Genomic DNA, 24752 nt, shown 5'->3' on the forward strand with positions numbered 1-24752 from the left:
GATGGAGAGCATTTGTGAACAGCAGTTTTCAGTTCATTCCACAGATTCTCGATTGGATTCAGGTCTGGACTTTGACTTGGCCATTCTAACACCTGGATATGTTTATTTTTGAACCATTCCATTGTAGATTTTGCTTTATGTTTTGGATCATTGTCTTGTTGGAAGACAAATCTCCGTCCCAGTCTCAGGTCTTTTGCAGACTCCATCAGGTTTTCTTCCAGAATGGTCCTGTATTTGGCTCCATCCATCTTCCCATCAATTTTAACCATCTTCCCTGTCCCTGCTGAAGAAAAGCAGGCCCAAACCATGATGTTGCCACCACCATGTTTGACAGTGGAGATGGTGTGTTCAAGGTGATGAGCTGTGTTGCTTTTACGCCAAACATAACGTTTTGCATTGTTGCCAAAAAGTTCAATTTTGGTTTCATCTGACCAGAGCACCTTCTTCCACATGTTTGGTGTGTCTCCCAGGTGGCTTGTGGCAAACTTTAAACAACACTTTTTATGGATATCTTTAAGAAATGGCTTTCTTCTTGCCACTCTTCCATAAAGGCCAGATTTGTGCAATATACGACTGATTGTTGTCCTATGGACAGAGTCTCCCACCTCAGCTGTAGATCTCTGCAGTTCATCCAGAGTGATCATGGGCCTCTTGGCTGCATCTCTGATCAGTCTTCTCCTTGTATGAGCTGAAAGTTTAGAGGGACGGCCAGGTCTTGGTAGATTTGCAGTGGTCTGATACTCCTTCCATTTCAATATTATCGCTTGCACAGTGCTCCTTGGGATGTTTAAAGCTTGGGAAATCTTTTTGTATCCAAATCCGGCTTTAAACTTCTTCACAACAGTATCTCGGACCTGCCTGGTGTGTTTCTTGTTCTTCATGATGCTCTCTGCGCTTTTAACGGACCTCTGAGACTATCACAGTGCAGGTGCATTTATACGGAGACTTGATTACACACAGGTGGATTGTATTTATCATCATTAGTCATTTAGGTCAACATTGGATCATTCAGAGATCCTCACTGAACTTCTGGAGAGAGTTTGCTGCACTGAAAGTAAAGGGGCTGAATAATTTTGCACGCCCAATTTTTCAGTTTTTGATTTGTTAAAAAAGTTTGAAATATCCAATAAATGTCGTTCCACTTCATGATTGTGTCCCACTTGTTGTTGATTCTTCACAAAAAAATACAGTTTTATATCTTTATGTTTGAAGCCTGAAATGTGGCAAAAGGTCGCAAAGTTCAAGGGGGCCGAATACTTTCGCAAGGCACTGTATGTAAAAATATATACATTTTCCTTTATTATTTTCCCCTAACCCTACCATCCCTCCTCTAATTGGAGTAAACCAATGGACAACAACACTTAGGCTTCTACTTCCAGTTTATACATACCATATAAAACCATTTCTTATTCTTAAGGGATTTCTACAAATAGCCTACTGACAGAGATCATTATCAAATTCCTTTGAATTCTGCATGCAACAATCATTCTTTATTTCTCATGGTACATTTCATCCATGGAAAAAAAACAATGGCATTTAATTTGCTCTTTGTTATCCTAGAAATAGCAGTTGAAAAATAAATGCACTGCTGCCTGAAACACGGCACGTGTTAATGTACTGCTGCCTGAAACACGGCACGTGTAAATGTACTGCTGCCTGAAACATGGCACGTGTAAATGTACTGCTGCCTGAAACACGGCACGTGTAAATGTACTGCTGCCTGAAACACGGCACGTGTTAATGTACTGCTGCCTGAAACATGGCACGTGTAAATGTACTGCTGCCTGAAACACGGCACGTGTTAATGTACTGCTGCCTGAAACATGGCACGTGTAAATGTACTGCTGCCTGAAACACGGCACGTGTGATAGTACTGCTGCCACAGAACAATGCCCAAACCCTTCAGTGGATAAGAGATTGCGTTCTCTGTCCCTCTCTGATTTCTCTCCGTTGTTTTTCTCTGTTCATCATCTCTTCCATCTGTGCTATTATGTTTACACACGTTTGAGTGTCTCCTTTCGTGTGTGTGTGTGTGTGTGTGTGTGTGTGTGTGTGTGTGTGTGTGTGTGTGTGTGTGCGTGTGTGCGAATTTGTACACGTTCGATTGACTTGAGTGTGTGTGTTTGCGAGTATATGTGTTAACTATAACCTTGGTCTTTTTATTTACTTATTTACAATGCTTGTGGTGACCTTTGCACAGCTCAGGTGGAAAGGTTAGCACTGCTTCAACATTGACACAATTGATATGTTTGTATAGACACGACCAGGAGATAGGTGGGCAGAGAGGGTAATGACGGTTTATGAATGTGAGTTTATTCTGTCAGTCAGCACAGAAGAATAGAGTGAGAGGAAGAGATAGGGAGGTAAAGAACGAGGGAAGGTTTACAGAGGACAGATTAGAACTGTCATAGACTTACATTTTACATTTACATTTTAGTCATTTAGCAGACGCTCTTATCCAGAGCTATACATCCACAACATATCAGGTAATTTGGTCTTTTCTCATTTATTCTACTGTTCTAGACAGCTCTATTTTGGTATTTGGTATTTTATTAGGATCCCCATTAGCTGTTGCGATAGAGCTGCAGCTTCTCTTTCTGGGGTCCACAAAATCACCTTCTGTTCTCTATCCATTCTCCTTCCATTATATTCTCTTTCATATTTTCTGTCATCCATTGAGATTCCTACTATCTAAATCTAAAGCTCTGACTGTGTAGTGTGGCTGTGAGTCTGTATGCTTGTGTTGTCTCTCAATGCTTAATTGATTAGCAAAAGTAAATGAATCACATTGAAAGCGACCAGTCACAGATTCAAACTGAAGACAACCACATAAGATGGAATGAACTCCAATAATTATTTTAAGGCCCTTCAAGGAGCAGGACAGGAGACAACTGTATCAACTGATTATGCAGCTGTATAAAACAATTATTCCAGTCAGTCATAATTATTATGAAAACGGACAACTTGTCGTCTGGATGTCCTGAGAAGGTCAAACTCATTATTCTGAGGAGACAGGTGGCATATTACAGAGCTAAATCTGCTATTTCAATATCCAGACGCTTTGCTTTCTTTGAGACCATTGTTTGAAAATGTTCTGAAATTACCTGTCAATCACACTCGAGCAAGTTCACACCAATGTCTCCTGCTCTGTCTGTCTGCTGCAGTGTGCAATGTTAGCGGTCTGTTTCACAGAGCCTACCCTCTCTACACTGTGTTTGCATGGTGCTCACATCCTCAGTGTGAGTGCTCTGTCAGGTCCAGTCTACGCTGACCTTTTCATTCTCCAAGTACCAGTACAGGTCTCTAATACCTAGAACAAATATTTAACCATCTCTCCCCCTCAACTTCCTGCCTCTGCGTCTCCCTTTTCATTTATTTTTCCTTTACTCTGTCCTCCTACCACTCGCTTTTCTCAATCAATCTTTCTCTTTTAGACCTCCCACTCACTCTCTCCATTCTTACCCCCTTTCTTCTCAAACTATTGCCATTGTCTTTTTCTTATTTTTTTATGTCCCAGGTAAATTGACTGAGAATGCTTCCTCATGTGCCCAATAATGTTTATACCTTATTTTGTGCTGCTACCATGTTGTGCTGCTGCATTGTTGTGTTGCTACCATGTTGTCATGTTGTGTTGCTACTATGCTGTGTGGACATTTATTGCTGCCATGCTCAATCACTCTCAATCACATTTATTTATAAAGCCCTTTTAACATTAACATTTATTCACCTCAAATCTGAAATCCACAACAGAAGCTAGCCAGAAGCTAGCCAATTCACTGGCTAACGTTAGTATTCAGCTAACCACGGTTGGTGGTTATCCTTTAGCTCGAAAAGCTATCGCCAGTTTTGAACAACACGACTCAGACCAGAGCATACCGGACCTATTTTCTCTCCATATCCCCGGATTTCTACCGCAAGCTCTGGACATTTACACCTGGATCTTGCAGCTAGCTAGCTGCTATCCAAGTGACTGTTGGCTTACGTCGGTCCCGGAGCAAACATAAATTATTCCGGAGCTAGGCAGCTGAAGAGTTCCATCAGCCACTCCTGGGCTACAATCACCTATCCGGACCCGTTTTACTGTGTACGCGGAGCCCCACCGGGCCTTCACAACTGGACTACCGACGTTATCTGCCCGAGGGAGTTATCCAACTGGCCCCTCCGTCGCAACGTTACCTGAACGCCCATCTGCGGCCCTCTAATCGTTAGCTGTCTTATCGGCTGCTATCTGAATAGGTCCATCAGACAATTTTCTTGGGTCACTATAACTATATCTATTTTGCCAATTGGATTGGTCCCCTCTACCACACGGAACCCCACTAATCTACCGGCGGAAACGCACGAGGTGGCTAAAAACAGACCTCCATCTCTACCAGCTTGCTACCCATGGCCCGGCTAGCTGTCTGAATCGCCGTGACCCCTACCAACCTCACTACTCACTGGACCCTTATGATCACTTGGCTAAGCATGCCTCTCCTTAATGTCAATATGCCTTGTCCATTGCTGTTCTGGTTAGTGTTTATTGGCTTATTTCACTGTAGAGCCTCTAGCCCTGCTCATTATACCTTATCCAACCGTTCAGTTCCACCACCCACACATACAATGACATCACCTGGTTTCAATGATGTTTCTAGAGACAATATCTCTCTCATCATCACTCAATGCCTAGGTTTACCTCCACTCTATTCACATCCTACCTTACCTTTGTCTGTACATTATACCTTGAAGCTATTTTATCGCCCCCAGAAACCTGCTCTTTTTACTTTCTGTTCCAGACGTCCTAGACGACCAATTCTCATAGCTTTTAGCCGTACCCTTATCCTACTCATCCTCTTCCTCTGGCGATGTAGATGTGAATCCAGGCCCTGCAGTGCCTAGCTCCACTCCTATTCCCCAGGCTCTCTCTTTTGATGACTTCTGTAACCGTAATAGCCTTGGTTTCATGCATGTTAACATTAGAAGCCTCCTCCCTAAGTTTGTTTTATTCACTGCCAGTTTGTTTTATTAGCACACTCTGCCAACCTGGATGTCCTAGCTGTGTTTGAATCCTGGCTTAGGAAGACCATCAAAAACTATGAAATCTCCATCCCTAACTACAACATTTCCAGACAAGATAGAACGACCAAAGGGGGCGGTGTTGCAATCTACATCAGAGATAGCCTGCAGAGTTCTGTCCTACTATCCAAGTCTGTACCCAAACAATTTGAACTTCTACTTTTAAAAATCCACCTCTCTAAAAACAAGTCTCTCACCGTTGCCGCCTGCTATAGACCACCCTCTCCCCCCAGCTGTGCTCTGGACACCATATGTGAACTGATTGCCCCCATCTATCTTCAGAGCTCTTGCTGCTAGGTGACCTAAACTGGGACATGCTTAACACCCCAGCCATCCTACAATCTAAGCAAGATGCCCTCAATCTCACACAAATTATCAATGAACCTACCAGGTACCACCCCAAAGCTGTAAACACGGGCACCCTCATAGATATCATCCTAACCAACTTGCCCTCTAAATACACCTCTGCTGTTTTCAACCAAGATCTCAGCGATCACTGCCTCATTGCCTGCATCTGTAATGGGTCAGCGGTCAAACGACCTCCACTCATCACTGTCAAACGCTCCCTGAAACACTTCAGCGAGCAGGCCTTTCTAAGTGACCTGGCCCGGGTATCCTGGAAGGATATTGACCTCATCCCGTCAGCAGAGGATGCCTGGTTATTAAAAAAAATGCCTTCCTCACCATCTTAAATAAGCATGCCCCATTCAAGAAATTTAGAACCAGGAACAGATATAGCCCTTGGTTCTCTCGATACCTGACTACCGTTAACCAACACAAAAGCATCCTATGGTGTTCTGCATTAGCATCGAACAGCCCCCGTGATATGCAACTTTTCAGAGAAGTTAGAAACCAATATACACAAGCAGTCAGAAAAACCAAGGCTAGCTTTTTCAAACAGAAATTTGCTTCCTGCAACACAAACTCAAAAAAGTTCTGGGACACTGTAAAGTCCATGGAGAATAAGAACACCTCCTCCCAGCTGCCCACTGCACTGAGGATAGGAAACTCTGTCACCACCGATAAATCCACTATAATTGAGAATTTCAATAAGCATTTTCTACGGCTGGCCATGCTATCCACCTGGCTACCCCTACCCCGGTCAACAGCACTTCACTCCCCACAGCAACTCGCCCAAGCCTTCCCCATTTCTCCTTCTCCCAAATCCAGTCATTTGATGTTCTGACAGAAGTGCAAAATCTGGACCCCTACAAATCAGCCGGGCTAGAAAATCTGGACGCTTTCTTTCTAAAACTATCTGCCGAAAATGTTGCAACCCCTATTACTAACCTGTTCAACCTCTCTTTCGTGTCGTCTGAGATTCCAAAAGATTGGAAAGCTGCCGCGGTCATCCCCCTCTTCAAAGGGGGTGACACTCTAGACCCAAACTGCTACAGACCTATATCTATCCTACCCTGTCTTTCTAAGGTCTACCCTGTCTTTCTAAGGCCACCGATAAGAGACATTACTGTGCAGCCGTATTCATCGACCTGGCCAAGGCTTTCGACTCTGTCAATCCCCACATCCTCATCGGCAGACTCCATAGCCTTGGTTTCTCAAATGACTGCCTCGCCTGGTTCACCAACTACTTCTCTGATAGAGTTCAGTGTGTCAAATCAGTGGGCCTTTTGTCCGGGCCTCTGGCAGTCTCTATGGGGGTGCCACAGGGTTCAATTCTTGGGCTGACTCTCTTCTCTGTAAACATCAATGATGTCGCTCTTGCTGCTGTTGAGTCTCTGATCCACCTCTACGCAGACGACACCATTCTGTATACTTCTGGCCCTTCTTTGGACACTGTGTTAACAACCATCCAGACGAGCTTCAATGCCATACAGCTCTCCTTCCGTGGCCTCCAACTGCTCTTAAATACAAGTAAAACTAAATGCATGCTTTTCAATCGATCCCTGCCTGCACCTGCCCGCCCGTCCAGCATCACTACTCTGGACGGTTCTGACTTAGAATATGTGGACAACTACAAATACCTAGGTGTCTGTTTAGACTGTAAACTCTCCTTCCAGACTCACATCAAACATCTCCAATCCAAAGTTAAATCTAGAATCGGCTTCCTATTTCGCAACAAAGCATCCTTCACTCATGCTGCCAAACATACCCTCGTAAAACTGACCATCCTACCGATCCTCGACTTCGGCGATGTCATCTACAAAATAGCCTCCAATACCCTACTCAATAAATTGGATGTAGTCTATCACAGTGCCATCCGTTTTGTCACCAAAGCCCCATATACTACCCACGACTGCGACCTGTATGATCTCGTTGGCTGGCCCTCGCTTCATACTCGTCGCCAAACCCAGGTCATCTACAAGACCCTGCTAGGTAAAGTCCCCCCTTATCTCAGCTCGCTGGTCACCATAGCAGCACCCACCTGTAGCACGCGCTCCAGCAGGTATATCTCTCTGGTCACCCCCAAAACCAATTCTTCCTTTGGCCGCCTCTCCTTCCAGTTCTCTGCTGCCAATGACTGGAACGAACTACAAAAATCTCTGAAACTGGAAACACTTATCTCCCTCACTAGCTTTAAGCACCAGCTGTCAGAGCAGCTCACAGATTACTGCACCTGTACATAGCCCATCTATAATTTGGCCCAAACAACTACCTCTTCCCCTACTGTATTTATTTAGTTATTTTGCTCCTTTCCACCCCATTATTTATATTTCTACTTTGCACATTATTCCACTGCAAATCTACCATTCCAGTGTTTTACTTGCTATATTGTATTTACTTCGCCACCATGGCCTTTTATTTGCCTTTTACTCCCTTATCTCACCTCATTTGCTGACATTGTATATAGACTTATTTTTCTATTGTATTATTGACTGTATGTTTGTTTTACTCCATGTGTAACTCTGTGTTGTTGTATGTGTCAAACTGCTTTGCCTTATCTTGACCAGGTTGCAATTGTAAATGAGAACTTGTTCTCAACTTGCCTACCGTGTGAAATAAATAAATAAATAAACATCAGCCGATGTCAAAAAGTGCTTTACAGAAACCCAGCCTAAAACCCCAAACAGCAAGCATTTCAGATGTAGAAGCACGGTGGCTAGGAAAAACTCCCTAGAAAGGCAGGAACCTAGGAAGAACCCTAGAGAGGAGCCAGGCTCTGAGGGGTGGCCAGTCCACTTCTGGCTGTACTGGGTGGAGATTAGAACAAAACATGGCCAAGATGTTCAAATGTTCATAGATGACCAGCAGGGTCAAATAATAATAATAATAATAATGCACCCTCTACAACAGTGATATTATTTTATATTTTAATCCCAGCCCCCGTCCCTGCAGGAGGCCTATTGCCTTTTGGTAGGCCGTCATTGTAAATAAGAATTTGTTCTTAATTAACTGACTTGCCAAGTTAAATAAAGGTACAAAAATATAAATAATAATTATCAACCTCACCCGGAAGCCAGTTTCACGGGTGAGGAGGGGATGAAAGAGCCAATTGTTCAATGGTATAATTAGCTAGGGAGCCATGATAGGACATTCACTGTTGGGACAAGTGCAGAAGGAACTTTGAATGATCTCTTAGAGTTACTCTAGGTTTGACACCTCAACCAGTTTCACTCTTGTCATCCTCTCTCTTTCCTCTGCCACCTCCCCCACCTGTTTGTCTCTGTCCCCCTCTTAGGTTCAGCCATGGAGCACATGTGGCTGAACTCGGTGAGTCAGTGTGTGGTATCTGTGTCGGTGATCGTGGTGAGTGTGAGGATGTCTATGGTTGGTGGTGGAATGCAGGAGGATGGAGGAGGCCAGGGTGGAGGTGGTCATACCCGGAGCGGGAGTGTTTCTGCCTGCCTGAAGTTGTGTCTGGGCTGGGTGGGGGCAGTGGGGGGTGCGGTGGGGGTTCCTGTCTCTGTGCTGCTGAACCTGAGGAGTCCCCAGTGCCTGTACACCTGCATCACCCTGGTGTGCTGTCCTCTGCTGGTCAGGCAGTTCACTGTCTGCCTGCTGCTGCTCATGACCCTCAACTCCCACCTGAAGCACCGCATGGGGAGCAGGTGAGTCAGAGAGAGGGGGGTAAAAAGTACCAAAGCTAAACTCTAGACCAGGGGTATTCCACCGGAGTTCTGACAAAAATATAAAATGAAAAACAAACCAAAAAGTGAAACAAATATATATATTTTTATGAATAATGCTAGAAACAACAGAATAAACAATTGTATTATTACATACAGTAGAAAATGTGAGAAAATCTTCTTTCAAATTATGATTATTTTATTTCTCAACTCCTTATATTGAGCAAATTACACTCAATGAACTCATTACACTCATTGGAGCTCATTACACTCATTGGGAGGGATGGGGAAAAATGACTGATTACACAATACGATGACAAAATATCTGTCACACCCTGATCTGTTTCACCTGTCCTTGTGATTGTCTCCACCCCCTCCAGGTGTTGCCCATCTTCCCCATTATCCCCTGTGTACTGTATATGTGAAAATTTACCAAAATGAACAGCAAAGCACACTGGGTATTATTATTGGCCTTGTTTTGAAGTGGAGAATACTACTCAACATGCTTTGCAATTGTTCATTTTTACATATACATTTATATTTAGTTCATTAAGCAGATGCTCTTATCACACCATAGTGCCATCAGACTTTTGATACCAACGCAGGGGAAACCGCTATAGAAAATAGTATAGAAAATGTATTTTGTATTTTTAAAATACTAATTACAGCTGTCGAAAGTATAATGTTACAAAATACATTGGAGTGTAGTTCAGCCCAGGGTAAAACAAATGACAGAGTAGTCAGAAGTAATTGAAAGACATTTTTCAAATACATGTAACAGAAATACTGCCCATCTCGGCTGACTGGAGTATCTGACATTGGCGTTGAAACGTACGGGTCACAGAAAGTGCCATTGGTTGCTGGTAAGCTTTCTTGATTTGGACAAACATTTTTGACGACACATGTTTTACCTTTTTTTTAACCAGCTAAACAGCTACTTTTAGCAAAAATGTGTTTGGAGTTACCTTTGTCTAGCTAATAGGCTATGTTAGTGTTTATACTTCCAATTATAATGTGGGGAGGTCAAAATAATAAAAAACTGTCTACCAAATCTATTAATTTAAAAATGTTGGTTCATGTTACTTCTCCTCACCATTATCATTCACCTGATGATAAGACAAGACGTGAAAAATACATTTTTGGTTAACATATGATGGGGCTCCCTGGGTTGCCAGTTTGCCTCGGCGGGGGTCCCTGGGTAAACAAGGTTGAAGACCCTGCTCTAGAACATCAGTTCATGCTGGCTTCATTTGACCCACTGGGTTCTCTCTCTGTTTCAGGTACAGTTTGCTGGTGACACGTCGTCGGGCCCTGTGTGTGGTCCTGCTGTGCTGGGTGGCCTCTGTCCTCTCCTCCTTTGCCCAGTTCATCGGCTGGAACGTCCTGGACACCTGGGGAGGGGAAGAGGGATGGCTGGATGGGCTGGGGCTGGACGGCATCCCCCCAGGCAACTGGACCTCCCCTCCTCCCCGTCCGATGCCTCCCAAGTACAACCAGGACCGCTCTGTGATCGGGAAGTACCTCCCTTACGGCGGCTTCCTGTCTAAGTTCTACGTGGAGGATCTCCATAACTTCACCTATGCAGAGATCCATGGGAGCCACTGGGGGGTGTGTGCCCCCGACACTGTTCTCAGCCCCCAGTTCCTGGTCTATGTCTATGGGGTGACCGTCTTCCTGCTCCCCCTAATGAGCCTGCTGGCCATTTACCTAGATCTGGTCTGTGTGATGCCCAGACAGGACCCTGATGGTCCGGGCTCTGGCCCCCCAAAACACCGCTCTCCCCGTGCCCGCTCCCTAGGCCTCTCCCTCTGCCTTCTTGTCCTCCTGTGCCTGCCCCTTCACATCACCCACTCCCTCCTGCTTTTCTCCCCAGGCACATTGCCCCCGACCTGGGCTTTCCCGCTGGTCTCGCTCCTGTCGCAGCTGTATGGTCTGGTGCCCCCTCTCCTCGTCACCATTCCCACACAACGGGTGGGGGCCGAACAGGTACCTCTGCCCCACCTGGCCCCCATAGGGGGTAAGACGGTGGGCGGAGCCCTGTGTTCAGCTGTGCAGGCGGCATCCTGTTCACTCAAAGGGAGGCTGTGCCCAGATGTGTGTGTGTAACATGGAACGGGAAAACAGGGAAGGTGTGTGTGTTAACACGTTGTTACAACACCAGCATTCCCATCTCATATGTTCTAATTCACTCTTTTAGGCTCTGTTTACACACATGTCTAATATGGTAATACATCGAAATTGCTGAACATCCAATTTCCCTGGAGGGTTGCCCACAAACATAAGTTCCAATCATTGTGTGTAAACAGCGCCATGTATCATTGTGTGATTCACAAGGAGCTTCTTTGTGTATGTTTCCCCATATATATTCATCAACCTGTCAGTAGCACATACTAGTTAATTCGTTTTTCACACACTGTACTGTTTAATTATTGGGTCCCATATCAAATAAGGTCACTAACCAGGCTTACATCCAACCTTTTTATGCTGTGTAAAGTACATTTCGGATAAAAAAGGTCAAGACAGGCCTGATGGAAACATCTAATTTGTCAGTAGACGTTCCAAATGTCAGCCAAACAAAATACGCTAGACAAGCTGGGATCTTTTTGTATCTGTAAAATTCATAATGTGAGAAATAGCGAGGAAACGCCTCGCAAATATTTATATAATAATCATACCTTTATAACCATCATACCGAAGTAAACTCGGAGTCACACAATGACATGGTTTGTGGTCCTTCCACTACGACTCGGGAAACCATGTCGTTTATTAGGCTACAGATTTAGTAAATGATAATCAACTTTACAGGGTGGTGAAAATGCAAGTGATGAACGTCATGCTCCTTTACAATAAATATTGAGGGTCTCCCTCTGCCATTTAACAAATTAAAATGATATTGCTCTTTTATCCAGAATAATCTCATCAACCACACTGTATCTGTCAGCTGTTGTCTTGAGCGCAAGTGCCAAACCAGAGTGGGCATATTTGCTATATAATGGCAAACATTTTTTGTGACTAAACCATCAGTAGAGTTGACAATTATGTTCTATTTTTTATTCAGTACATGGGAATTTAACTGCAAACGTTATTTTTATGTGTATTACATCATCGTGCACAGTTTTTTTTTATCAGCAACGAGAACATTTGTTGGAAACACATCTCTGGTGGTAAAATGTTTTAATGAGGACTTTCACACGAAAATCTGTCGCCAATTGGATGGAAACCTAGCTACTGAGAGAGTAAATATCACGCAGCTGACTTCTCATCTCACACTGATCCAGAACTAAGCCTGGGACTAGATCAGGATATGTCTGCATTGTAACATGCCTTCTGCTGCTGCTGCTGCGGATGCTATAGATCTGGCTTTGATCATGTTTAATTAAACACACAGTAATAACAGCATGGTTGGTCCGGCGACGCCCTCATAATTATAGCAGAGAAACGTTTTTCATGGCTGTTTTGATTAACTGTGTAAATCTAACACTCTCCTTAAATAAAAGGCCTTGCTCTAACTAATTGGATTGTTCATCTTCTGGCTACGTTGGTGTGAAAAATTATGCACTTATCTACATGCACTCTCTCTCTCTCTCTCTCTCTCTCTCTCACCTGCTCTCTCTCTCACCTGCTCTCTCTCTCTCTCTCTTTCTCTCGCTCTCGCTCTCTCTCTCTCTCTCACTCTCTCTCTCTCACCTGCTCTCTCTCTCTCTCTCTCTCTCTCTCTCTCTCACCTGATCTCTCTCTCACCTGCTCTCTCTCTCTCTCTCTCTCTCTCTAAACAAAAGTGAAATAAACAATACAAAATAACAGTAAACATTAGACTCACAAAAGTTCCAAAAGAATACATACATTCCAAATGTCATATTATGTCTATATATAGTGTTGTAATAATGTGCAAATAGTTAAAGTACAAAAGGGAAAATAAATAAACATACACTATGTTCAAAAGTTTGGGGTCACTTAGAAATGTCCTTTTTTTTCCATTAAAAATACATCAAGTTGATCAGAAATACAGTGTAGACATTGTTAATGTTTGTAAATGACTATTGTAGCTGGAAATGGCAGATATTTAATGGAATATCTACATAGGCTTTCAGAGGCCCATTACCAGCAACCATCCCTCTTGTGTTCCAATGGCACATTGTGTTAGCTAATCCAAGTTTATTACTTTAAAAGGCTAATTGATCATTAGAAAACCATTTTGCAACGTGCCATTGGAACACAGGAGTGATGGTTGCTGATAATGGGCCTCTGTAGCCTATGTAGATATTCCATTAAAAATCTGCCGTTTCCAGCTACAATAGTCATTTACAACATTAACAATGTCGGCACTGTATTTCTGATCAATTTGATGTTATTTTAATGGACGAAAAATGTGCTTTTCTTTCAAAAACAAGGACATTTCTAAGTGATCACAAACTTTTGAACGGCAGTGCAAATATAGGTTGCATTTACAATGGTGTTTGTTCTTCACTGGTTGCCCTTTTCTTGTGGCAACAGGTCACACATCTTGTTGCTGTGATGGCACACTGTAGTATTTCACCCAATAGATATGGGAGTTTATCAAAATTGGATTTGTTTTCGATTTCGATGTGGGTCTGTGTAATCTGAGGGAAATATGTGTCTCTAATATGGTCATACATTTGGCAGGAGGTTAGGAAGTGCAGCTCAGTTTTCACCTCATTTTGCGGGCAGTGAGCACATAGCCTGTCTTCTCTTGAGAGCCAGGTCTGCCTACGGTCTTTCTCAATTGCTAGGTTATGCTCACTGAGTCTGTACATAGTCAAAGACTTCCTTAATTTTGTGTCAGTCACAGTGGTCAGGTATTCTACCACTGTGTACTCTCTGTTTAGGGCCAAATAGCATTCTAGTTTGCTCTGTTTTTTTGGCCAATTCTTTTCAATGTGTCAAGTAATTCTCTTTTTGTTTTTGTTATGATTTGGTTGGGTTAAATTGTGCTGCTGTCCTGGGGGTCTGTGGGGTCTGTGTGTGAACAGAGCCCCAGGTCCAGCTTGCTTAGGGGGCTATTCTCCAGGTTCATTTCTCTGTTGGTGAAGGATTTGTTATGGAAGTTCCTATTAGGTGGTTGTAGAATTGAACGGCTCTTTTCTGGATTTTAATAATTAGAGGGTATTGGCCTAATTCTGCTCTACATGCCTTATTTGGTGTTTTATGTTGCACACAGAGGATATTTTAGCATATTTTTGTCCTCTGGTTTGGCCATAATGACCCTTGTTATGTTTAGAGGAAAAAGGGGGAGGCTTGCAAGCCGAAGAACACCATCCCAACGGTGAAGCACGGGGGTGGCAGCATCATGTTGTGGGGGTGCTTTGCTGCAGGAGGGACTGGTGCACTTCACAAAATAGATGGCATCATGAGGTAGGAAAATTATGTGGATAATTTGAAGCAACATCTCAAGACCTCAGTCAGGAAGTTAAAGCATGGTTGCAAATGGGTCTTCCAAATGGACAATGACCCCAAGCATACTTCCAAAGTTGTAGCAAAATGACTTTAGGACAACAAAGTCAAGGTATTGGAGTGGCCATCACAAGCCCTGACCTCAATCCTATAGAAAATGTTAAAATAGAAAACATTTGTGGGCAGAACTGAAAAAGCGTGTGCGAGCAAGGAGACCTACACACCTGATTCAGTTACACCAGCTCTGTCAGGAGGAATGGGCCAAAATTCACCCAAATTATTGTGGGAATCTTGTGGAAGGCTACCCGAAATGTTTGACGCAAGTTAAACAATTTAAAGACAAATACCAAATACTAACTGAGTGTATGTAAACTTCTGACCCACTGGGAATGTGATGAAAGAAATAAAATGTGAAATAAATCATTCTCTCTACTATTATTCTGACAATTCACATTCTTAAAATAAAGTGGTGATCCTAACTGACCTATGACAGGGAATTTTTACTATGATTATATGTCAAGAATTGTGAAAAACTGAGTTTAAATGTATTTGGCTAAGGTGTATGTAAACTTCCGACTTCAACTATATACAGTGGGGAGAACAAGTATTTGATACACTGCCTATTTTACAGGTTTTCCTACTAACAAAGCATGTAGAGGTCTGTAATTTTTATCATAGGTACACTTCAACTGTGAGAGATGGAATCTAAAACAAAAATTCAGAAAATCACATTGTATGATTTTTAAGTAATTAATTTGCATTTTATTGCATGACATAAGTATTTGATCACCTACCAACCAGTAAGAATTCCGGCTCTCACAGACCTGTTAGTTTTTCTTTAAGAAGCCCTCCTGTTCTCCACTCATTACCTGTATTAACTGCACCTGTTTGAACTCGTTACCTGTATAAAAGACACCTGTCCACACACTCAATCAAACAGACTCCAACCTCTCCACAATAACCAAGACCAGAGAGCTGTGTAAGGACATCAGGGATAAAATTGTAGACCTGCACAAGGCTGGGATGGGCTACAGGACAATAGGCAAGCAGCTTGGTGAGAAGGCAACAACTGTTGGCGCAATTATTAGAAAATGGAAGAAGTTCAAGATGACGGTCAATCACCCTCGGTCTGGCGCTCCATGCAAGATCTCACCTCGTGGGGCATCAATGATCATGAGGAAGGTGAGGGATCAGCCCAGAACTACACGGCAGGACTTGGTCAAAGACCTGAAGAGAGCTGGGACCACAGTCTCAAAGAAAACCATTAGTAACACACTACGCCGTCATGGATTAAAATCCTGAGGGGCACGCAAGGTCTCCTTGCTCAAGCCAGTGCATGTCCAGGCCCATCTGAAGTTTGCCAATGACCATCTGGATGATCCAGAGGAGGAATGGGAGAAGGTCATGTGGTCTGATGAGACAAAAATAGAGCTTTTTGGTCTAAACTCCACTCGCTGTGTTTGGAGAAAGAAGAACACCATCCCAACCATGAAGCATGGAGGTGGAAACATCATTCTTTGGGGATGCTTTTCTGCAAAGGGGAAAGGACGACTGCACCGTATTGAGGGGAGAATGGATGGGGCCATGTATCGCGAGATCTTGGCCAACAACCTCCTTCCCTCAGTAAGAGCATTGAAGATGGGTTGTGGCTGGGTCTTCCAGCATGACAACGACCCGAAACACACAGCCAGGGCAACTAAGGAGTGGCTCCGTAAGACGCAGCTCAAGGTCCTGGAGTGGCCTAGCCAGTCTCCAGACCTGAACCCAATAGAAAATCTTTGGAGGGAGCTGAAAGTCTGCATTGCCCAGCGACAGCCCCGAAACCTGAATGATCTGGAGAAGGTCTGTATGGAGGAGAGGGCCAAAATCCCTGCTGCAGTGTGTGCAAACCTGGTCAAGAACTACAGGAAACGTATGATCTCTGTAATTGCAAACAAAGGTTTCTGTACCAAATATTAAGTTTTGGTTTTCTGATGTATCAAATACTTATGTCATGCAATAAAATGCAAATTAATTACATAAAAATCATTCAATGTGATTTTCTGGATTTTTGTTTTAGATACCGTTTCTCACAGTTGAAGTGTACCTATGATAAAAATGACAGACCTCTACATGCTTTGTAAGTAGGAAAACCTGCAAAATCGGCAGTGTCTCAAATACTTGTTCTCCTCACTGTATATACATATCTCTCTCTCTATATCTCTCTCTCTCTGGTCTTATTAAGTGGGTCTGTCTCTCTCCCTTTCCCTCTTGTCCCTCTCTCTTTATGTTCATCTCTCTCTATGTTCATCTCTCTCTTTATGTTCCTCTTTCTTTATGTTCATCTCTATCTGTTTATGTTCATCTCTCTCTCTTTGTTCATCTCTCTCTATGTTCATCTCTCTCCGTTTATGTTCATCTCTCTCTTTATGTTCATCACTCTCTCTCTTTGTTCATCTCTCTCTTTATGTTCATCTCTCTCTCTTCATGTTCATCTCTCTCTTTATTTTCATCTCTCTCTTCATGTTCATCTCCCTCTGCTTATGTTAATCTATCTCTTTGTTCATCTCTCTCTATATTCATCTCTCTCTAACACATGCACACACACTCTGTTTTTCTCTCTCTTCTCTACATACAGATAACTGCCAAAATAAAGGAAACACTTGAGTAAATGAGAGATACAAAGTATAATTGAAAGTAGGTGCTTCCACACTGGTGTGGTTAATTAAGCATTAACGTCCCATTATGCTTCGGGTCATGTAAAACAAATGCCCAATTTACCATTATTTTAGCTACCATGGCTAGAAGAAGAGATCTCAGTGACTTTGAAATAGGGGTCTCAAAGGAGCATAGGTGGTTTAAAGGTTGTGTGTGTGTCTCAGTCACCAGATCTCAACCCAATTTGTATTTATTTATTTATTTTTATTTCACCTTTATTTAACCAGGTAGACAAGTTGAGAACAAGTTCTCATTTACAATTCTGGAGCGACTCCTGAGACACCACCATCAACAAAACACCAAATTATGGAATTTCTCATGGAATAATAGTGTCGCGTCCCTCCAATAGAGTTCCAGACACCTGTAGAATCTATGCCAATCTGCATTGAAGCGGTTCTGGATCGTGGTGGTCCAACTCCCTATTGAGACACTTTCTGTTGGTGTTTCCCTAATTTTGACAGGTACCTGTACATCATTATACATCAATCCGCCATCTCTATTTTTCTCTCTCTCTCTCTCTGTCTACCGGTTTCTCCTCAAACCCCACCCTTAGATCTTAACAAAAACAAAGCCTCTCTCTCTGCCTGGAATACATTATTGATGGAGAGCAGTTCTGGCTTGGGTGTCCATTCAAACGTTCCGTCTGCCTGAGAGCACAGTCCTTCCTGATTAGGCTGTGCTTCTCTAACCGCTGCCCACCGACCGACACGCTCAACCACTTCAATCAATGGCTGGGCCCACAACGGCACAGCACGGCCCGATGCACCACAAAGGTCATTACCAGAGAATAGAGGCCACTACGGTCACCTTACTACCATTAACAGAGGCTAACTGGGGCCAGTGCTACTGCTGGCACTTCCTATTTCACAGTGCTGGTGTTTATCTGGTATTGGGGCTGTAATGTACCAATGGTATAGAATGCTTATGACGGTAGGCTATCATAGGAAGAGATATGCCTGTCATAACAGGCCATGACACGTCCTAAAACAGAAGAACTACTGATATAAACGCGTTACAGTCCATGAATCAGCTAAATGTTTATGTTTTACGAGTCACCTCAGGGAGGGTTATGTGACAGGGTATCATCTTCTCTGATGATTGATTTAGACGGACTCAGACGTCCTCGTGATAGTGTTTAATCCTTCTAGAACACTCTCCGTTATAGAACAAGCCATTCTAGTATTAGAGCACTGCTGGATGAAGTCAGGCTCTGATGACTACTTCCAGAGATGTGTCACCCACCATTTGCTAAATCAGGTTTCAGTGTCATTACTCCAGCTAACCTGGGGATGTGTTCTGGACATGGTGTCTCCATTGTCCTACTGCTTACAGCGTTGGTTCACGTCAGCTGGTATAGGCTAGTATAGCTCGAGCTCCTGGTGAGTCCATTACTTTGATTGCCGTTTGACAATCTGTCTTTATGACAGCCTGCTGTGGAGCCTCATCGTCGATAGAAGACAAACACATCGATCCATCACGCAGCGACCTCCAGCAGTTTTTGAATCCAGCCGCACACGCAGATGGACAAGTTGAGTGCTTCTTGACGGAATCGAGTATTGATTGGATGGAAATAGTGGGGGCGTCATATTTTTCTGTGCATCTGACTTGACTGTCCTTTTGCCTCTGTCCCTCTCTCTCTCTCCTCCCGTCTCTTCCCATGATTCATTAGCAGTCATGGATCCTTACGTATGTTTTTTATTCTCTTTCAACCCCTCGTCTGTTCTAGCGCCTGCCTGCCTGCCTGCCTGCCTGCCTGCCTGCCTGCCTGCCTGCCTGCCTGCCTGCCTGCCTGCCTGCCTGCCTGCCTGCCTGCTCATCTTCCTACCTTTAGCTCTCTATTCTCTATTGATGTTGTCATCTGCTGTGTCTCTTCTCCTCTCACTGTGTTTCAGAACATTTCTAATTAAAGAGGAACAGACTCTGTTATTTCTGAAGTCTTGTTTTATTTTGTCGTGCTTTGTATCTTTTCCCCTATAAAGAAATAGTTAGCTATATCAACATGACTATAAAATAAACAGTAGTGAAAGACGAGAAGAAGGGACAAATAGACACAGGAGACAAAGATAGAAAGAACTAGAGAGACAGAGTCAGAGAGAAGTGGAAAGACAGCAGTTTCTATAGAATAACCAAAAACAACAAACATGGGAGGTGTACAGTTATAACATTTACAATAATCATAACAGTAATAATAATAACAATCATAACAGTAATAATAATAACAATCATAATAGTCCAAATAATAACAAGAATTAATAAAAAATCAATAAGACCTCAGGTATTTCATAAAGACAAATGAAACATTATTTTTTTTATATTTTCTGTTTTGATCACTGGACACTAGTTTGTTTTTGTACCTCGAGGCTAATAATGTGTTAGTATAGTAGCTTCATAACGCTTTCAACAGTAAACTGTTTTTTTCTCAATTTCTTAAAAGATTTATTTAAGTTATCTTACTGTTTACATTTTTATACAAATAAAGAATTCAGAGATATGTATGTATATGTATGTATGTATGTATGTATGTATGTATGTATGTATGTATATGTATGTATGTGTGTGTGTGTGCGTGTGCGCATGTGTGTGTGTGTGCGCGTGTGTGTGTGCGTGTGTGTGTGCGCGTGTGTGCGTTTTTGTGTGTGTGTGCGTGTGTGTGTGCGTGTTTGAGTGTGTGCGTGCGTGTGTGTGCGTGTGTGTGCACGTGTGTGTGTGCATGGCATTCAGAAAAATATCCATCATGTATTTTTCCTTATTCATTACTTTCCTTTCACTCATTTGTTTCTCTATAAGACATTTTACATTTTTTATCCCTTTAAGGGCATTTTAAAATAATTATAATTTTCCTTAATGTGTCTCGTCGACTTATGTTCCCTTTCTTCTAACTCACGAAAGGAGACTGGCACTAATCCTTTCTTTATTGGCCAACAATAGAGGAGAGATAAAGACAGAGAGAGGGAGGGAACAAGGGGGAAGACTGGGACTAGAAAGAGAGGTGAAGAGAGAGGGAGGGAGGGAACAAGGGGGATGAAGAGGACTAGAAAGAGAGGTGAAGAGAGAGGGAGGGAGAAAGAGAGAATTCAAAGAAGAGAAACAACAGTTCTGTTCCGCGAGGAATGCAGTCATTCATAACAGGAAGGTTTCTAAATTACCCAGAAAACATTGGCAGACTCCCTAGAACGGACGGCAAATACAATACCTGGGCCGTCTGCAGAATTGACTGAACAGTTCAGATATACTTTATGAGACTTTCAGGGTAACACTCTGCAATGTTGTCAAATAATTATAGATGAGCTGCTCTCTGTTGGCTGATGTGCTTTGGCAATTTCAAGTAATCAAATTGAGCATTCAAACTCAATAGCTTCTGGAAATCATACCCACCCCACCTGTGTGTCTGTGCCAGTTATGGATTGAACATTTTGGAAATTGACGTTTTTCTCTTTCCTCTCTCTCCCTCCCTCTCCAATTACCACAGGGAAGGGAAGTGCTGAGGCTCTCTTTCTTGTTATCTCTTCGCTCTATCAAAATAATGACCCTATTATCACTTTCCCCTTTCTCTGCCATCCTCCCTCGCTCCTTCCTCCAGTACACCTACAGTATGGCACAGTTGTAATGTAAGGGCTGGACGGATCGTCTCTCTTTCAGTCTCTGTTCTGGTCTGTGTTGTGGTCTGTGTTGTGGTCTGTAATGTGGTCTGTGTGCAGTAGTATTACAGTCGATTCAGAAGGCCACCCGTCATGGCGGGTTGGGGGAGGGGTGTGGGTTTTGGGGATGGAGGCTACAGTAGGTACTCCTTCTTGCCCTGACTGGCATCATTCCCGTTGAGGAAAGCCTCCTGGACCTCCCCGTGCTCGTCCAACCCACTGGCCTCATGGGTAAGATATGAACCTGGGAGAGGGAAAATGAACAGAGAGAGAAAAAAGGAGAGATGGAGAGAGAGGCAGAGAGAGATACAAAGACAGAGGGGAGAGGAGGAAGAGAGAGAGAGTCATAGAGAGAGAGGAGGCATAGAGAGAGAGTCATAGAGAGAAAGAGAGGAGAGAGAGTGTCATAGAGAGAGAGGAGGCAGAGAGAGAGAGTTATAGAGAGAGAGAGAGCGAGAGAGAGGAGGCAGAGAGAGAGTCATAGAGAGAGAGAGAGGAGGCAGAGAGAGAGAGAGTCATGGAGAGAGAGAGTCATGGAGAGAGAGAGGAGGCAGAGAGAGAGAGAGCGTCAGAGAGAGAGAGGAGGCAGAGACAGAGAGAGAGTCAGAGAGAGGGAGAGGAGGCAGAGAGAGAGAGAGAGGAGGCAGAGAGAGAGAGAGGAGGCAGAGAGAGAGAGAGGAGGCAAAGAGAGAGAGAGAGTCATAGAGAGAGAGAGAGAGGAGGCAGAGAGAGAGAGTCATAGAGAGAGAGAGAGAGAGAGGAGGCAGAGAGAGAGAAAGTCATAGAGAGAGGAGGCAGAGAGAGAGAGAGAGTCATAGAGAGAGAGAGAGGAGGCAGAGAGAGAGTCATAGAGAGAGAGAGGAGGCAGAGAGAGAGAGTCATAGAGAGAGAGAGAGGAGTGAGAGATAGAGTCATAGAGAGAGAGAGAGAGAGGAGGCAGAGAGAGAGTCATAGAGAGAGAGAGAGGAGGCAGAGAGAGAGAGTGAGTGAGTGATAGAGAGAGGAGGCAGAGAGAGAGTCATAGAGAGAGAGAGCAAGTGAGCGATAGAGAGAGGAGGCAGAGAGAGAGAGAGTCATAGAGAGAGAGAGAGGAGGCAGAGAGAGAGAGAGTGAGTGAGCAATAGAGAGAGGAGGCATAAAGAGAGAGAGAGGAGGCAGAGAGAGAGAGCGAGTGAGCGATAGAGAGAGGAGGCATAAAGAGAGAGAAGGTTGTGCAGCAGAGAGAGAAGGTTGTACAGCAGAGAGAGGGAGACAGGTGAAGGGGTGTGGAGGTTAGTTGTGACAGAGTAATATAATCATTGTGACATTCTGTGAACCCATCAAAGCAATCTTTACCATATTGTTGAAGTCCTACCTGTGATTAATTATTAGTTCAGTTAGAATTAGGTCAGTACCAATTAAGTATAGGCTCCTGGGTACGATATGAGCCTGACAGAGGAAGAGGGGGAAAGGAGAGAGAGGGCCAAGCATGGTGCAAATAGAGAAAAAGAGGGGCGGAGGCATAGAGAGAGAAAGATAAGGGTAGAGAGAGGCACAGAGAGAGGGAGAGAGAGAGAAAGATAAGGGTAGAGAGAGGCACAGAGAGAGGGAGAGAGAGAGAAAGATAAGGGTAGAGAGAGGCACAGAGAGAGGGAGAGAGAGAGAAGGAACGGAGGGGAAGTTAGCTACGGCAGAGTAATATAATAAGAGAAAGTCAAACTATCAAACTAAAATATTGAATTTCTCTCTGATTTCCATCATCAGTTCAGAATTTAAAGGGCCAGACACAGACACAGATTAAGCCTAGGCCTGGATTAAAAAGCGATTTCAATCCTTTGAGAATGCTTTTTAGTCCAGAAGTAGGTTTAATTTGTATCCGGGAAACCTGCCCAACAAGCCCAATCATGTTCAAGCTGAGTATCACTGCAGGAGCCAATGGCAGTCTCTTCGTTGATAGTGTGTCTGGTCAAGGCTTTGATTGGCACACTGGCAGCCACAGCAGGACAGAGACAGGGCCCTAATAGTGTTCAATGATTGGTGGTAATGGCTCTGTCTATTTGCTGATTGGCATTCTGGCTGCATGGCCCCTCCCCTGGTCTCAAAGGTTCTACTCCTGGATAACTTTATTGGCACCGAAGGAGGAATGAGTGGGCTGCCAGAGGCTGTTCAAATTACGGGGGAGCGTGGGTAACTGTGTTTAAACATTTTTTGATGGGCCCTGATACAGTAAACCATAGGGGTCATTAAACAACATGCACCCACTGTGCACCCAACATGCACCCACTGTTTATAGCATACATTTCCCACCAACCCTCCTGGCTAAGACAAGGTCATTTGTCATGTTCTGAGGAAAGAGCGTTCCTTTTTCCTTCTCATCTCCCCATCTCATTCTATCCATTTGGGTCCATCTTTTATTTACTCTTTTTAATTCACTGAGACAGATACTGTAACGTGAGGTGAGGCGTGACCATTGACAATTCATGGTGGCCTCACCTTTAATGGAATTCATATAACTTTTCAATAGTGTGAATGCCATGTGTGTGGGTGTGTTTGTGTGCGTGCCTTCGCGTGCATACATGCATGTGTTACCTTTCTGTCGGACAGAGCACCAGACGGTGACGATGAGAACACAGATGACGGTGAAGACCAGCAGAGCCAGGACGCCCCCTATCACAGCGTACGGTACTGCACTGTGGGTCTCAATCACTGCCCCGGGGTCTGAGAGGGACGGAGGGAGGGACGGTTAGAGAGAGAGAGAGAGAGAGAGAGAGAGTAGGGGCAGAGATATATGTGGAGGAAAGAGAGAAGGAGTATTAAATCAAAGTCTGTACATCCCTGAACGGTGAGATCATCTACTGTATCTTTCACCATATCTGTATTATTACCCACAGAACACTGGAGATTGGAAGAGCTCAGACCAACAGAGCACAGAGCTCCGGTATACAGAGAGCACCTTGAGTCAGAGGCAAGTCTGTGTTTACACCACAGACACTCCCAGAATAAAGACCATTCATACAGACTGGAGTGAAAATGTGGAGTGACCACCTGTGTGTGAATACATAGTGCCAACCCTGCCCAGGAGACAAGAACACATAGGAATGGGCACAGTCCAAGAACTCTACCAGACTGGAATTAAAACAGGAACCATTAACACAATGCTAACAAAAGACCACAGCCACAGAGAGGTGGAGGATGGATGAAGAAAAAAGAGGAGGGGAGAGAGTGTGTGTGTCCGTCTATCTATCAGTGGCAGCGGGCAAGACAGAAAAAGAAAGTATAGAAGCGTCTGTTGAAAAGTCTGCCGGAGCAATATTTCATGACGGATGAAAAATTAAGCGCTGCCTTCCCATGGTGCATTTCTCTCCCTCGCTGTGCCCAAAGCTCGGTGGGTAATGAGTGACAGTATAAAGGAGCCCGCCGTTCTCCCCACGCGCCCAATAACGCTCCCGCATCGCTCTCTCTGACATTCAAACACGAGGCACAGCAGGTGCACACCTCCTGACTGTCAGAAAGAACAGAATAATGCCCTGCTCCCTCTGTTTCATCTCTCCCCCTGAGAGATGGAGAGAGAAAAAGGGAGAGAGAGAGAGAAAGAGAGAGAGAGAGAGAGAGAGAAAGAAGGAAAGGGAGGTAGAAAGGTAGTGAGGGGGAGGAGAGTGGGAGAGAGAGAGAGAGCGAGAGAGAGAGAGAGAGAGAGAGAAGCTATAAGACAGAGAAGACGGGATATGATGAGAGGTAAAAGAAAATAGAGGAAAATAAAGACCTGGAGAGTGAGGATGAAGGAGAGAGAGAGGACACACACACATGGACAGAAGAGATCCCAGTGGTGTCCCTCTGTTCTGTGTGATGACAGCCACTTACTCACAGTGGGAGACAGAGAAGCAGCTTGGCTTAACTGCCCTGCCATTGTGTGTGTGTGTGTGTGTGTGTGTGTGTGTGTGTGTGT

The 24752-nt window shown here is 43.9% G+C and overlaps 2 protein-coding genes across 6 annotated transcripts in view; one reads left to right on the forward strand and one right to left on the reverse strand.

Moving 5' to 3' along the window:
* The window catches only part of LOC110537974 (adenosine receptor A1-like), a 48284-nt gene extending 35695 nt beyond the window's left edge, over nucleotides 1-12589 (forward strand). For 2 of the 3 annotated variants that reach the window (XM_021624473.2, XM_036942454.1), the window contains exons 2-3: nucleotides 8693-9062; nucleotides 10361-12589. In XM_021624473.2, coding sequence (XP_021480148.2) covers nucleotides 8701-9062; nucleotides 10361-11186 — 1188 coding nt within the window. In that variant the 5' untranslated portion in view covers nucleotides 8693-8700 and the 3' untranslated portion in view covers nucleotides 11187-12589. Of the gene's footprint in view, nucleotides 1-2219; nucleotides 2487-8692; nucleotides 9063-10360 lie in introns of those variants that run through there. The other variant, XM_021624466.2, reaches the window with a different exon arrangement.
* Nucleotides 12590-19112: 6523 nt separating this feature from the next.
* cadm4 (cell adhesion molecule 4) overlaps nucleotides 19113-24752 on the reverse strand; it is a 198211-nt gene continuing 192571 nt past the window's right edge. For 2 of the 3 annotated variants that reach the window (XM_036942466.1, XM_036942464.1), the window contains exons 7-8: nucleotides 23396-23524; nucleotides 19113-21071 (exon numbers count right to left, since the gene is read on the reverse strand). In XM_036942466.1, the coding sequence (XP_036798361.1) occupies nucleotides 20962-21071; nucleotides 23396-23524 (239 nt within the window). In that variant the 3' untranslated portion in view covers nucleotides 19113-20961. Of the gene's footprint in view, nucleotides 21072-22181; nucleotides 22256-23395; nucleotides 23525-24752 lie in introns of all 3 variants that reach the window. The other variant, XM_036942468.1, reaches the window with a different exon arrangement.

The sequence above is a fragment of the Oncorhynchus mykiss genome, chromosome 2 (genome assembly GCF_013265735.2).
Source record: "Oncorhynchus mykiss isolate Arlee chromosome 2, USDA_OmykA_1.1, whole genome shotgun sequence".
NCBI lineage: Eukaryota > Metazoa > Chordata > Actinopteri > Salmoniformes > Salmonidae > Oncorhynchus > Oncorhynchus mykiss.